At 45.2% G+C, this 15,126-nt stretch overlaps 1 protein-coding gene across 2 annotated transcripts; it reads left to right on the top strand.

The window, feature by feature from the left end:
- Positions 1 to 3,883: 3,883 nt before the first annotated feature.
- Positions 3,884 to 14,326, top strand: BMP2 (bone morphogenetic protein 2). 2 transcript variants are annotated; one of them, XM_037812312.1, is made up of 3 exons: positions 3,884 to 3,993; positions 5,268 to 5,617; positions 12,587 to 14,326. In XM_037812312.1, the coding sequence occupies exons 2-3, from the start codon at positions 5,275 to 5,277 to the stop codon at positions 13,429 to 13,431; spliced, it is 1,188 nt and encodes a 395-aa protein (XP_037668240.1). In that variant the 5' UTR covers positions 3,884 to 3,993; positions 5,268 to 5,274; the 3' UTR covers positions 13,432 to 14,326. The 2 variants fall into 2 exon arrangements, with proteins under 2 accessions (XP_037668240.1, XP_037668239.1); XM_037812311.1 differs by lacking the exon at positions 3,884 to 3,993 and adding an exon at positions 4,013 to 4,145.
- Positions 14,327 to 15,126: the final 800 nt, after the last annotated feature.

The raw sequence follows: 15,126 nt of genomic DNA, 5'->3' as shown, positions 1-15,126 counted from the left end.
AGGCAGAAAGCTGAAAACTATATTTAAAGATACACAGAGTAAGTAGCAAATAAGATCTCGCATTTGTACAGCATTTAACAATTCTCATATCCATATACATCTGAGGCAGGCAGAGCAGATATTTTTTTTACCCCATCAACAGATGAGGACAAGTGATGGCATTTTTAAGTTGTCAGTATTTGCCTGAAAGCCATGACCCTAGCTTGGCCTACTTGTCCACCCCACCCATGCCTACTATGATACCTAATTAAACACCAAATAGGTAATAATTTGTTAGACTAGACACTGCTCTTTTTCTGTGGTTCCTGGATTCTGTGAAAGAACCTCATCCAGGTAAAGAAGAGCTGGTGTTTGGTGTCACCAATAGTAAGCAAATGATAGGTATGCTACAAAGCCAAGAGTTTTTGCAGGGAAGTTGCCACCAGTTTCAAGAGAATGACAATTACAAGGTAAATGGATCATTTACTGCCTGCTGTGACCTTTACAATAAGCAGGGATTATTATTTTAATGTTAATTTGCATAATGGTTGGCCTAGTAAGAACAATGCTGAATGCTAATAGCTGTAGGATGCAATAAAATTAAACATTATCTGGGCTGAACTGCTAAAGGAAAAGCTGCCAAAGGATGACGCTTTAAGCAATTAATTTCACCCTCGCCATGTCCACACACAATCAAATGTGGATTTCCTATATCTATTGAAAAACTGGCGTGTTGTAAATAATATCTGCAAGGCAAACAGATACTGTTCCCTCAAAGTAATGGGCGGCCATTAACAGAATTAAAGAGATCGAACCTCTCCATATAAATTTGCCATTTTTAACTATTGCTATTGCCTGGTGTTGGAAAACTGGTAGGTGTAGTCGTCCAGTACGTTGTACATCAAACCAGTCTTAGGAGATGATTTTTATTTATTTATCTATTTATTTATTTATCGACTATTTTTTTTTCCACCCGGCGCCCTGACTCATTTCCACCACGAGAGGGCGGCCATCTCTAAAAAACAACCAGAAAGCCAAGCTCTTCAGAGATGAAGGCCAGCATTTAGGAAGATGTGCTTGGGAAAGGCATGCAGCAGCCTCTTGGAAATTTCATACCCACCGTAAGAGATTGTGTGATGGGCAACACAGAAATTGAACAGAGGGCCCGGAAGTGCCAATTTCCCCTCATATTCTTGACTAAGGAAGATGAGTCCACAAATGGACAAAGTTCGTTTCTCAAGTTAAGAAGGCCTAAAGCTGCAAGACATCCTCGATGTAATCACCCAAGATTCACTTTTCATCTATTCTTGCGGTGTTTCCAACAGCGATCACCTTTCCCCTCCTGTTTCAAAGCTACATACTGATTTAAGCCTCACACAGGTTTGGTTTAGTTTGGTTTTGAAATCTCACTGACGACAGAAACAATTGTTAACGTCTCAATTAAACTTGATAGGGAGGGAAATTGTTTTAGAAGCACAATAAACACTTTCTGACTTAAGTGTCTACTAGTAGAATATGTTTTATTGCTTGTCTGGTGTGGAATGATTCAGAATGACAATAGCTTTCATAATGCTTTATTTTCAGGGAACAGAGTAGCACGTTCTTTTGTATTTTGTACACACACCCCCTTTTATTTTCCTACTAGGCAGGCTTTCTCCGAAATACCTTATTTGACCTTTATACCTTCAGAAACACGTGCCTAATTCCCCTCGGTGTGTTGCTAATCCAATTTATGTGAGCAGAATTTGGAATTATTTTAACTTCCCAACCGAAAAATAATACACGTGAATAATTATTATTCGTTCTTGCATCTGATTTCTCTGTCTCTCTGCTTGCAGGCACGAAGGCTCTAGGTGCATGCGAACAGATTTGAGGGATCAAAACTTTTCCAGAATTTTTCGGATTTCGGCTTAAGGGATCATGTGGGCAACCGGGTCGCGCAACCTATTGGGGATCCCGGAATCCTGGGAAGGACAGAAGCCTCGACCCCGAGACTCAAGAGGCAGAAGGGCGGCAGCTTTGGGGAATATTTGAGCTGAAGAAGACAAGCGACTTGACCACGTGTCATAGTCCCACTGCTGGAGGCAGGGCGGAAGGGGGTGGGTCAGAAAGTTCTAAAGTCCCAAACCGGAATTATCTTGTACGCCTGGCTCACGCTGCGCGCTTTTTACCTTCCCCTGAGCTGCTAATCGCCTGCCCCTGAGCCAGGCGAGATAAATATCGATATGGCAGCTGGAAGTGATTGCTACCATAAAAAGATAAAATTCTTCCTGTCTTCTTCTGCTGGTACACACACACAGTCCAGTTGCACATCTGTCATATATAGGATATCTATTTCACATATATATAGGCATATTTTTAGAATGTGTGCCTTAGTTTCCCTATATTTACATGTACAAATATAAGTATGTACACCAATGTGTTAAAGTGTAAATAACACTCAGTTTCCAACCTAGGCTGTTTTTTTCACCTCTCCCCTTCCATCCTTACCCCGGGGAAACACAGAAGTCACAGAAGTGTCTTTGCCACTCTTGTGGCAACATGCCCCCTAACCTGGTTTTTTTTTTTTTTTTTTTTTTTTCTTTTCTTTCTTTCTAAATCGCCTATTACTGAAAAACTTCAGACTGAAAGTTGAATAACGGGCCCCGTGGGGGAAACAAGGGCCTGACCCTTTATTTGTCCGGATTTCACCTCCCGAGTCCCCGCGAGGGCCCGGCGCTCCTGTTCCTCTCCCCTTGGAGTGCAGGGGGTGGAGGCGAGAGCGCCCCCCTCGGCGGCCACGCGGCTCCCGCCCTCGGCCCCACCCGTCGTCGCTGCCCGGGCGCGCCGTCCACACCCCTGCGCGCCGCTCCCGCCCGCTCGGGGATCCCCCGCGCGCTGCGCTGGCCCGCGCCGCCAAGGGGGAGGTGTTCGGCCGCGGCCGGCAGGGAGCCGGCAGGCGGCGTCCCCTTTAAAAGCCGCGAGCGCCGCGCCACGGCGCCGTCGCCGCCGCCGCCGCCCGAGTCCTCGCCCCGCCGCGCCGCGTTCGGCTCGCGCTGCTCCCGCCGCTCCGCTTCCCACCACCCGCCGGGGATTGGCAGCGGCCGCCCGACAGCAGCTGCCGTCGCTGCCGCGGACCCGAACGCCCCCGGAGGCGAGCGCCGTGCGGATTCCTCGGGACTCGGAGGCACCCCCGCGCCGCGCACCCCGAGCGGGCTGGAGCGTCCGGCCGTGCGCGCCACGGCGCCGTGGCCTCGGCTGTCCGGGCCGCGCCGGAGCCGCGGACCTGCGCGCAGAACGCCGGGGAGCTGGGAGCTGAGCCGGAGCGCCGCGATGCCGAACACCCCCTGCCGTGGTGTTGGGGCCCGGGACGCGCCGCCTGAGTTGTGAGCGGACCCCAGGCTGGCCACAAAGGGCAAGGCATTTGGCTCGCGGGTTCGAAGAGTACGGCTACCCGCCTCGGCAGCCTAGGGACGCGACTCGACTCTCCGGAGAATGCGCCTGAGTACGACGGGGCGCCGGAGCCGCGGTGGTTTGAACTGTCGAGCGCTAATGGGGGTGCGCTGGAGTAAGGCAGAGTGATGCGGGGGGGCAACTCGCCCGGCACCGAGATCGCCGCAGCCGCTGCACCCCTCCCTGGAACCGGCGTCGCCCAGGATGGCTGCCCCGAGCCATGGGCCGCGGCAGAGCTAGCGCCGAGCGCCCGACCGTCGCCCCCTGCGTGCCGGAGCCGGCCCCGCGCGGGGCCAGGCGTCCCGCAGGCACTGGTTCCTAAAGACGACGACAGCACCAGATTTTCCTTTCTGCCTTTCCTTCCCTGCCCCGCACTCCTCCCCCTACTCGCTGTTGTTGTGTGTCAGCACTTGGCTGGAGACTTCTTGAACTTGCAGGGAGAATAACTTGCGCCCGTGCGGGTGCCTCTGACCCGGCCAGGCCAGCCTCGCGCTTCTGAGCCAGCCGCCTCTCAGCACCTCGGCCGGCCCCAACCCCGGCCCCGAGAAACGCCGTTGCCAGTGCGGAGAGGGGCACTGCCCGGTAGGCGCCGGGGAGGAGGCGGAGAAGTCAGAGGAAGGTAGCAGACACCCGGTCCCCGCGCCAGGTCCTTCGGCCAGAGCTTTTTCCATGTGGAGGCTCTTTCAATGGACGTGTCCCCGCGTGCTTCTTAGACGGTCTGCGGCCTCCTAAAGGTAGAAGACGCAGGCCCGGGCCGCGGGTGCGTGGCGGTGGTTGCGGGACCGGCGCGGAGCTGCGACGGCCTCGGCGGCTGAGTCGCTCCAGGGCCCGGGCTCGGTGGAAGTAAACAGATCCCCCTCCAGGTCCACGTGCAGCCGAGCCCCTGCGGGAGTGCCCCCATCCTTCCGCCTCCCGGCGACTTGGTTGGCACTCTTCGATTCCTCCTCCTTCCTTTTGCTAGGGCTTTTAACACTTAGATGATTAAAAAAAAGAAAGAGAAATCCTTCAGAGAGGGTGGCCCCTGGATTTCACCCGTTAGTTGCCAGCCTGTACGCCCTGCCATAGCAAAGCCTTCTCCAAGTTTTTCCGGAAGACCGGCTCTCCATGCAGAGCCACGTCCCATTTGGGACAGCACTAGAAGTTGGGGATCTCCGTTTATTTCCAGAAATGCAAGGAGGGCATTACTTCAGTACCTCTTTGTACTGTATTTTTAACAGCTGACACGTGAAATATTAGATATTAGTCATTTACGTACTCCCAGGAAGATGTATGTGTATTTTGTCTGCATTAGAAGTGTGCGGGGGTGGGCGGTCTGCCCTGATACCCCGTGGGTCACAAGTTGTAAGTGTCGTTCGGAAGCTGTGGCCTTCAGTTTACAGGGTCTGAAAGTTATAGACTGTGTGTGTGTGTGTGTGTGTGTGTGTGTGTACGTGTATACCAGGAAGTTCTATACAGTGCCTCTAAGACATCACTTGCACCACTTCTGCGTGTTTATATGCAAGGGAGGGCTGTGCAGTGTGTGTCTGGGTTTGTATAGGGAACGCAGATTGTCAGACCCAGGGGCGGTTTCCCCAGGTTTCCTGCAGCGTGGGTGTCACAGAAGAGGTGGCAGTCATTGACAATGGAGCCGGGGAGGGGCAAAACCCAAATCCGAAGGCACGTGGATTGAGAATGAGATGGGAGGAACTAGGGGCCCTCCATTCCTCCTAAACGTCCGAGCTTCAGCCCCTCTGATGTGGCCCCGTTAGTGTTGCAAGCCAGGCAGACACCCTGGAGGAGGTGGCAGTAGACCGGATGGGGGGCGGGAACTATGTTGGGCGGGGAACTCGGTGACTTAACGTCGGCCCTGTCTGCAGGTCGACCATGGTGGCCGGGACCCGCTGTCTTCTAGCGTTGCTGCTTCCCCAGGTCCTCCTGGGCGGCGCGGCCAGCCTCATACCGGAGCTGGGCCGGAGGAAGTTCGCGGCGTCGTCAGGCCGCCCCTCGTCCCAGCCCTCGGAAGACGTCCTGAGCGAGTTCGAGTTGCGGCTGCTCAGCATGTTCGGCCTGAAGCAGAGACCCACCCCCAGCCGGGACGCCGTGGTGCCCCCCTACATGTTGGACCTGTACCGCAGGCACTCGGGCCAGCCGGGAGCCCCCGCCCCGGACCACCGGCTGGAGAGGGCAGCCAGCCGCGCCAACACGGTGCGCAGCTTCCACCACGAAGGTGAGGCGCCGCGCACGGAGGGCGGGGACGGAGGTGGGGAGTCACCCCGCAAAGCCCTCCTTGGGGCAGACTAAAGGCGTCCATGGAAGGGCAGTTTGGCCGGGAGCAGCAGACGTCTCCGCTCCTGCCTCTGTACCATCCTTACAGAACCAGGTTTTAAGGCACTGCTTGCTTGATCGTAGAGCCAGGGATTCCCCTTAGTAAATCCGTACCCTTTTCTTGGCTTGCAGCCAGAAGGGCGACTCCTCCCCCAGGAACTGGAGAGAAATCAAATGATGGGGAAGATGAGGGCAAAAGGCATGCCCCCTAGTCAGCTAAATGTGCAAGAATTCCCTAGGGAGAGAAAGGGGCTGGGGGGCGAATTGGGATTTCTTTGTCTGGAAGCCCTTGCTCTATAAATCTCTTCTCCTGCCTAAGCCAGGGTCTCAGGCTAGACAGAGCCAAGGGCAGAATTTTCAGAGATAGTATTGGAAAATCAAAGCCCAAGGCCCTAAAGTTTTTCTAATTTACAGTTGATCTGGGTCTGAGTTGTAAGATTTTGGAGCCCTGTCTAATCCCCATGAGAGATCAATTCCACAATCAGTCATATTTTCACAATGACTTTCTTGTCTTGTGCTTAAGTCTGAGATAGGCTCAGTGTAGAGACAAGGAAAGCCTTCAGATAAAAGCTTTTGCAGCAGCTGCCTGTTTTCCTTCATGTACACTGAAATGTGGATTTTTTTTTTAATGATATTGGATGTGGTATTTTTTTTTAGGGTAGGACATTTCTGCTTGTTTCATCAGAAAGGCATTTAGTGGATTTGAAATGTCTTAGAGCAGCTATTGAGAGCTGTTGTACCTAAGTTCTTAGAGTAATTAGTCAAAAACATGTTCCACCTCAATTCTTTTCCTACACTTTTAAATACCCCCTTGGCTCAATGCATTCTAAATAGAGCATGGGTTCCTTCAAGTTCTAGAAAAGAATACGAAATTGGGTAGGATCCTGGTGAGTTGGGAGTAAAGTTCCTTTTTTCTTGCTTTGCCCTGCTGAGATGCTAAATTTCAAATGGAAATCTATGCTTGTATATAAACAAATCAGAATACCACAGCCAGGCATTTTATCCCAGTGTGAAGTAGGACTTATCCTTTCGAGAACACTGGTTGAGAGTTGTCAAAAGCCCCAAAGCTAGCTCATAGAACAAAAGGTAATGAGGCATCCATACCTTAAGAAGGGGACACTGAGTTGATCTTTCATTTTCAAGCACAATTCTAGGTGAGGTACTGTCTGCTAGCAGCAATCAGATTTGAAAGGCGGTAAGATTGCATTCTACTTCAGAATTCATCCACTGAAGCAGTTGTCTGTTGTCATTTGGAGAAATGTTTTCATTTTGTACGTCTGTCACCTTAACCCTGGGATCATTATGTATCCAGCTGACCATTCCCAGCTGATGGTGGTTAGATGAGTTTTCTGGATAGAAAGTAACCAGCTGTTTCAGCCACTCCTGAAAATTTAGGATAGAAACTGTTTCTTAACTTTATTTTTAAGGCCATGAAGATTCTGTGTGTTTCTTTTAGCTTAAAAGGGAGACTGTTTAAGTGAATTGACATCAAAAACATGAATTGCATGAGGATTTCATCAATGAAGTCTGCATATTTTCAGAGAATGAAAACTGTCACTCTAGAAGTTGCTTGGTCGAAACTAAACAGCCTACAAATTATTTGAACGTGTTGCTTTATCTTTAAAGCTGTAAATATTACAGACACACAGTACTGAACTTACCAACCTGCTTAAATCAAGTTGCAATGAATTCAGATCTTAGTGTAATTAGATTAGACAGAAAAACTGTGTGATTTTTGCCCCAAATTTCAGCAAATCCATTTCTTTCCTGGTTGTGCCTAGTATATCATAATTAGGCCACATATACTTTTCAAAGATCATTTCATTGTTGTAGTCCAGTGTTTGGTTTTTATAAACATCTTTTTGCCATGCATCCCACTAAAAGACCTCTAATAAACCATGCTTTTAAGGTTGCTTGCTCAAGAGCAGAATTTGGCTTATACCCCATTAATGGGCATTTATTTGAGCAGGTACCAAAAGGACCCCATCACAAGTATTATCTGTTGGTTTTATTTGTGTGTGGATGCGATCGGGCTGGTTTAATGGAATCACAGACTAGATATGGTGGAGTTCTTTCAACCATGTGCAGAGAATGGGGCCACATGGGAGACAATCTGAGACAAAAAGTATCAGTTGTAATTTCTCCTACTGAATTTTGTCTGAGCCTTTCTGTGGCGACTTTTATTTGGGAGAGCCAACACTTTGCTCAAATTTTCTTTTTTTTCAAAGTCATTAAAAAGTGCTTCAGCCACTTAGGCCTTTCAGAACTGCTGTTGAGAGCAGAAAAATCATTTCTCCAACTGGAAAGAGCGTTTTGTGCTTTGTTGTGGTTAGAAATACTTTGAAATTGGTTGACTTCGTTGGCCCTGCAAAAAGTCTTTAGGCTTTCCTGTTAGATTGGAATCTAGAGCCACATGCTTGCTCTCCATACTCAGAAAGAGTCTTCTTTTTGCATGGGATAACTGAATTATTTACCTCTATGACTAAAGCTTTCAAATATAGATTAATCCTGTTCCCACAAATATAATTACCATGAAGCTATCCATATAATAGGGAAATTCAAGAAACAATCATTGCCCTGTAAAGGAGAACTTGTGCCAACAAATTCCCAGTGCAACCAGAGGATTTGGACACAGCCCCCCTGAGTGCAGTACTTACCTGGCGTGCTTTCCTCTGCCCCAGGAGTGATTACGACCGGCACCATCAAGCAGAGCAGCTATTCTACTTGGAAATGCCCATTGGGATTGAGGCTCTTACATCTCATGATAATTCCTTGGCACTGATGTTTTCTGTTTCACCTCTTTTTGAGTGGTTCCCCTATATTCTATTTTGATCCCTTCTCTCCTTCTCATTGAGCTATTCTGTCTTCTTCAGACTTGCCCTCTGGGTATTTCACTAAGCAGTCAGAAGACAATGAGAAGGCACGTGATCTTTCCAAAACTGTTGGAGCTAAGGGTAGGCAGAGGCCAAATCAGTGCTAGTGATGACTGTCATGCTCTTTACTTTGTCATCTCCTGATGGTCTGTTTTTAAAAGCCCAATTCCTTTTCATCATTAGTATTTTATCTTTCTTTCTCTGATATATTAATTCTCTAGCAATTTTCATATTCTAGAAAATCTTGTTTATTATTCTTCGTCACTTTCGTTTTGTTTCAGGGCAGTGCTTCCCAAGCTCACTGATATCCCAGAACACCTCCAGGTTTTGTTGATGTTGTTATTTTAATGTACCCTTTTTTTGGTCCAAAGAGTGTTGCAAAATTCTCAAAGTATCGTGACTCACTTTTTGCGGAAACTCTCCATCCCTTAAGGTAGCCACCAAATGTCAGTGATTTCAAAAAAGGTATACCTGTGCCAGTGGGCTGGTCAATTTACTATTCCATTTATTCTGTCTTTTGTCCCCACCATTTTTGGGTAGCACATTTCTATCCCTTTAATTGGGACAGAACTCGCCCCACAGTTGTTATTATGTTACATATGAATATGCTTCTAATGGTTTTGACTTTTGTTTGAGTTTTTGACTCCTCTGTTGGTACATTCTAGTGTAGAAACTCAGGATGTACAGTAAGCTTGAGTTTGTATTTTTCTGCATTTATTAGCTCTGTGACCTGAGGCAAGTTACTTAACCTCTCTGAGCTCCAACTATTTCATTTACAGAATGGAGATAAGAACAGCTCCTCTCTAATCAGTTTGTTGTGAGATAATTCATATAAAGCTGTTAGTGGCAGATCACAAAAAGCATTCAGTAGACATTAGCTGTCATTACCATTATGACCTCTTTGTTTTATGTCATATTCTTCCCTTGTCTAGGGAAGAAGAGAGGGTGAACACAGGCTGTTTACTTGTAGATAAAGGTTGAGAAAATGCAGGCCCATTTTTGGCTTTTCTCGACTAGACGAATAGTTGACAAAGTGGGGGTGGTTAAGTTAGGACTTCACTTTTGGAGAAGTTGGATACCATTGTCCCCTTAATTTTCTTTACTTTCTCACATTTTTGCAGACATGGCTCCAAGCATTTGGTTAAGAACTTAGAGGCTTAGGAACTCAGTTATAAGATAAGCCAGAATCCTCAAATCCCCTAGCAAGTTCAGCATATTCAACCCAGAATATTTACAGAGTATTATCAAGTATATAAGCCCCCCGCCCAAGGCATACATTACCTAATTAGGCTAAATGCTCTGTATTTTCAGAATCCTCATGATTTCTGAGAAAATTTGCAGAGGTTTTCTTTTTCCCTTTAATTTACTTTATTTCAGATAGGTTGATTTGATTTTTCTGAACTCAGGAAAAGATTTGTGACCCTCCCTGGCAAATCAAAGACAGTGGGTATGAGGTACCCTAACTTCAGGCAACTGTTTTCCTGGTTTTGGAAGTTTCTGTGCCTGGAGTCTTCAGTCAGGTTGTCCTAATGGAGGCCTTTGTTTTCGGGGTGGATAGAGGTCTTTCAAAGGATAGGTTGACTGAGGTGTAGCTGGAGTGTCAATAAAGAAGGTCTTCGTGTTACTTTGTTATTATTTTATAATGCAGTTCTAAATTTCTCCTGCCACTTACCTCCAAGGAGATTTTGAACCACATGAAATTGTACTAGGCCAAAGAGGTCAAATCTGGTCGAATAGGGCAATTTTCTCTGACTCAGTCTTATATTTCTTTTTTGGAGGGTTGGTATTCTATTTTCTGTCTCTTTTATATGCCCCTTTTTACTTTATTTACCTAATTCTCATACTTACCTTGGAGATTCTCCCTTCATTCTCATCCTTTGACTGTGTGTCTGTGTGTGTATGTTTCGAACTTCTTTCCTTTTTCTATATGGATTTGCACTCAGGGTTTCTGTTGCGATTCTGATTGCTCTGGGTACCTTTGTGAATATAGCTCTTCAGTGAATGCCTTGGATGATTTGCTTTTACTTCTCCCTCTTTAAAGGAAAAGAGCAGCAGCTGTTCAGCTGTGCTGACAGCAGAGCAAGCAGGAGCTCATGTGAAGTTCTGGCTCTGGTATCCTCCGCGTCTGGAGAATGTTGCGTATTTGTACCTCACTCTTTTTTTCTCCAGTAGCCACTTGCTAGTGCTGAAAGAGCATGTTTAGCAGAAACATCAGAGGGTTTCTGAATTATGGGAAGAAGAGTCTGAAAGAAGCAGCTTGGCACAATCCTTCCTACTTGTTGGAAGTCGCTGAGGGAGACCCCTGGTTAGATTAGTGGGAGGGTTATTTAATAATAATGCCTGGCCTGAAGTGACTTTAGCTAACAATTGGGTTTAGAGTGTGGATGAATCCCAAAAGGTGTTTCAAGAGGTGTGAATGGTTAGGCCTGAGAGAGATCGAGGGGGGCTTACTTCTTAACTTGATTGTCCTCTAAAGTCCAAGTAGATGAGCTTTTACAGCCTTGTGGTCTGAGTCCCGACTGCCTGTCCACAGCCTCAGCTCTTGTTCCATGGCCAACACTAATAGTTCTACTCATTTTTGTGTCATTTAACAAAAAGAAAAAAAAAAAAACACTTAAAAATATGCTCTGTTGCCAAAATAGTCACTCGAATGGGAAAAGCATCCTTTAAAACCATGACACGCCAAGTGTGGTCCACCAGCTCACAGCACCACCTGGGGACTTGCTGGAAATGCAGAATCTGACCCCACCCCTGACCTCATCCAGAATCTGCATTTTAAGATTTATGATTCCTTCCCTGGGTGTTTCATGTACAGACTAAAGTTTGAGAAGTACTGCGTGAAAACATTACTCCATAATTTGGTATGAACTGTCCCCCATTGAGCCTGGTGCTTCCACTTAGCTTTTGATGATGACTTGCTTTGATGGTGAAGTTGACACAGATGGAGCCTTTGAATGAGTAAACTGAGGAGATTCTCTGCCAGAGCATCTAAATCCTGTGAGCAACTTATAGTTGCCCATTTAAATTGGTCTTTTCCAATAATGATAATAGATGTAGAATGACTATTCTGTAATAGAATGAGATGACCCCTTATATCATGAATATCATATTGATATTTCTGTAAATTTCCCTTGGTTTCACATCTGTCCTGCAGTCTATTATTGGGTAGATATATATTTTATTTATGATTTCTAAAAATATATAAAGGAGCTAGAAATAGTAGCCAAAGTTATTTTTTTCCCCTCCAAAATCATCTAAAATGAGATTTCCATTTTTTGAGGTCATAAGGATGTGAGAGAACAGGCAACAGTTGAGAAGCTATTTCTCTTGAAATTGTTTAGCTTTAGTTACAACAGTGTCTTAGTACCACCCATAATGGTGCTAAGAAGTAGATCCATATAAATGCCTTTGTCTCTGGAATTTTGAGAAAAGCAGTAAGCTGGGCTTTGCAAAATGTCATCATTGATGTTGAGTTTCAGTCTTTTAATTAGGAAACTGAAATCTGTATATCGAAATTTGTAAATCAGCTCAATTGAAGAGTAATATTTTAGAATACTGCTTAAGGGATTGACATAAAAGCCTTTCTTTTCCCCCTTAAAGAAATGCAATAATTTCCTCAGATCCTCACTCATTAGACCTCAACTAACGAAACTGCTGAAGTTTTGAGTTTTTTAAAAGTCTGCAAATTCCAAAGAAATGCTTCATTTCCCCCATTATTATAGCCACCTGGAAGCAGCAGGCATGTATTAGATCAAAAGAATAACAGTGAATAATGAAATTTTGTTTCATGATATGTACATGGCACAAACATATAGAAAAGGGAGACTTCTTTCATATTTAAAGGGAAAAATTTTATTTTCTGATTGCAAATTTTTATGAGTTAAACACTAAAATGAGGTTTAAAAATTCTTATATATAATCAGATTGCCATTGCTTATCCCAATGAATGATTTTTCTTCTTCCTTCTTTTTCTTTTGTACCTTTTTATATCATATTAGAATCTTTGGAAGAAGTTCCAGAAGCCAGTGGAAAAACAACTCGGCGATTCTTCTTTAATTTAACTTCTATCCCCACTGAGGAGTTTATCACCTCAGCAGAACTTCAGGTTTTTCGGGAACAGATACAGGAGGCTTTGGAAAGCAATAGCAGTTTCTGTCACCGAATTAATATTTATGAAATTATAAAGCCTGTAACAACCAACTCGAAATTCCCTGTGACCCGACTGTTGGACACCAGGTTGGTGAATCCGAATGCAAGCAGGTGGGAAAGCTTTGACGTCACACCTGCTGTGATGCGGTGGACTGCACAGGGACACGCCAACCACGGGTTCGTGGTGGAAGTGACCCACTTGGAGGAGAACCAAGGTGTCTCCAAGAGACATGTTAGGATTAGCAGGTCTTTGCACCAAGATGAACACAGCTGGTCACAAGTAAGGCCTTTGCTAGTAACTTTTGGCCACGATGGGAAAGGATATCCTCTGCACAAAAGAGAAAAGCGTCAAGCGAAACACAAACAGCGGAAACGCCTGAAGTCCAGCTGCAAGAGGCACCCTTTGTACGTGGACTTCAGTGACGTGGGGTGGAATGACTGGATCGTGGCACCCCCGGGGTATCATGCCTTTTACTGCCACGGGGAATGCCCTTTTCCCCTGGCTGATCATCTGAACTCCACTAATCATGCCATTGTTCAGACGTTGGTCAATTCTGTGAACTCAAAGATTCCGAAGGCATGCTGTGTCCCAACAGAACTCAGTGCTATCTCCATGCTGTACCTTGATGAAAATGAAAAGGTGGTATTAAAGAACTATCAGGACATGGTTGTGGAGGGTTGTGGGTGTCGTTAGCACAGCAAGATTAAATATATGTGTGTGTATACGTACACACGTGCACACACATATATATATTTTAGAAAAAAGCAAAAAAAAAAAAAAAAACCAAGTTGACACTTTAATATTTCCCAATGAAGACTTTATTTATGGAATGGAATGGAAAAAAAAAAAAACACAGCTATTTTGAAAATATATTTATATCTACAAAAAGAAGTTGGGAAAGCAAATATTTTAATCAGAGAATTATTCCTTAAAGATTTAAAATGTATTTAGTTGTACATTTTATATGGGTTCAGCCCCAGCACATGAAGTATAATGGTCAGATTTATTTTGTATTTATTTACTATTATAACCACTTTTTAGGAAAAATAGCTAATTTGTATTTATATGTAATCAAAAGAAGTATTGGGTTTGTACATACTTTTCCAAAAATTGTAGTTGTTTTCATTTGTGTGTATTTAAGATGAAAAGTCTACATGGAAGGTTACTCGGGCAAAGTGCTTAGCACGTTTGCTTTTTTGCAGCGCTACTGTTAAGGTCACAAGTTCAAGTCCAGAAAAAAAAAAAAAGAGTGGATAATCCACTCTGCTGACTTTCAAGATTATTATATTATTCAATTCTCAGGAATGTTGCAGAGTGGTTGTCCAATTCATGAGAACGTACGTCCTCATTAGGTGGAATATTTGGATAAGAACCAGACATTGCTGATCTAAAATAGAAACACCACCAACTCCCCCCCCCCCTTAATCTGCAGAAAGAATAAAGCAGGGCGAATAGAAATAATTAGGAAAATGGTGAAACTGCAGGAAAGTGAATGATGGTTTGTTGTTCCTCTTTCCTAATCTAGTGATCCCTTCAAAGAGGCTGGTCTGGCCAAAGTATTAAATAAAACATAAGATTTCGTTATTGATTTTGTGGTCATGTATATTTAAAATTGGTTTCTAGTGGCCCTCATCAAGAGTTAGAAATCAGTTTGCGTTTTACTTTATCTGCGAGTTCTTTCTGCTCAGAAGGTCCCAATTATCTAACTTTGCCCAACACGTAGCAAAAGTGGGTCCATTGTGTTTTCTGCCCTCCCTCTGCTCTCCGTCCACTCAGCTTGCTGTTCCTTCCAAGAGTATGTGTGTGAACACATTTCTCCAAATGTTAAACTTATTTCAGATAATAAATATCAGAGCTCTGGCATTTCATTCTACAAAGTCCAACCTGTAAGAGAAAACGGTGCATTTGCACAGCATTCACACTGATTACCTTATGTTTGCATTTTTGCTTCTGAAGTTACTCATTTCAGAGGGTGGGGGTGGGGGGGAGCAAAGGAATGGTTGGAGATTTGCAAGTCATTTTATAACTCCTCTTTGCACCAAAGGAATTACCAGTGATTTAGGAGGTTCATCTGAACCTCTGGGGCAGAAAGGTTCAAGAGAAAACCAAAGCTACAAGACAAGCAAAAACTTGGGGAATTGGAGACGAAGTTTGAGATGAAGTCCCGTGCAACAGAGGCAGTGGTGCCAAAAAATTAGAAAGGGAAAGTGTCTGAGATCAGCTTCTACAAGAACATCTGCCAATTGGACTGAAGCCCAAACAGAGTGGAGTCAAATCAGGCTGCACTTAGCAGTGGCAGGACTTCTGTGCCCCAGGTTGAAATCAGACCCAAGGAAGTGTTCAGTGCATGTGTTTGTAAGGCCCGGGGAACCCAGGACTCCTTGCTAA

Source organism: Choloepus didactylus, chromosome 19 (genome assembly GCF_015220235.1).
Source record: "Choloepus didactylus isolate mChoDid1 chromosome 19, mChoDid1.pri, whole genome shotgun sequence".
Taxonomy (NCBI): Eukaryota; Metazoa; Chordata; class Mammalia; order Pilosa; family Megalonychidae; genus Choloepus; species Choloepus didactylus.
The sequence above is the reverse complement of the archived record's forward strand: the minus strand, read 5'-3'. Positions and strand labels throughout refer to the sequence as shown.

Excerpts from the sequence above, each read along its gene's own strand:
- BMP2 (XM_037812312.1), top strand. The coding sequence starts at position 5,275 with ATGGTGGCCGGGACCCGCTGTCTTCTAGCGTTGCTGCTTCCCCAGGTC. Across the intron at positions 5,618-12,586 it reads GCGCAGCTTCCACCACGAAG|AATCTTTGGAAGAAGTTCCA; the intron begins GTGAGGCGCCGC and ends ATATCATATTAG.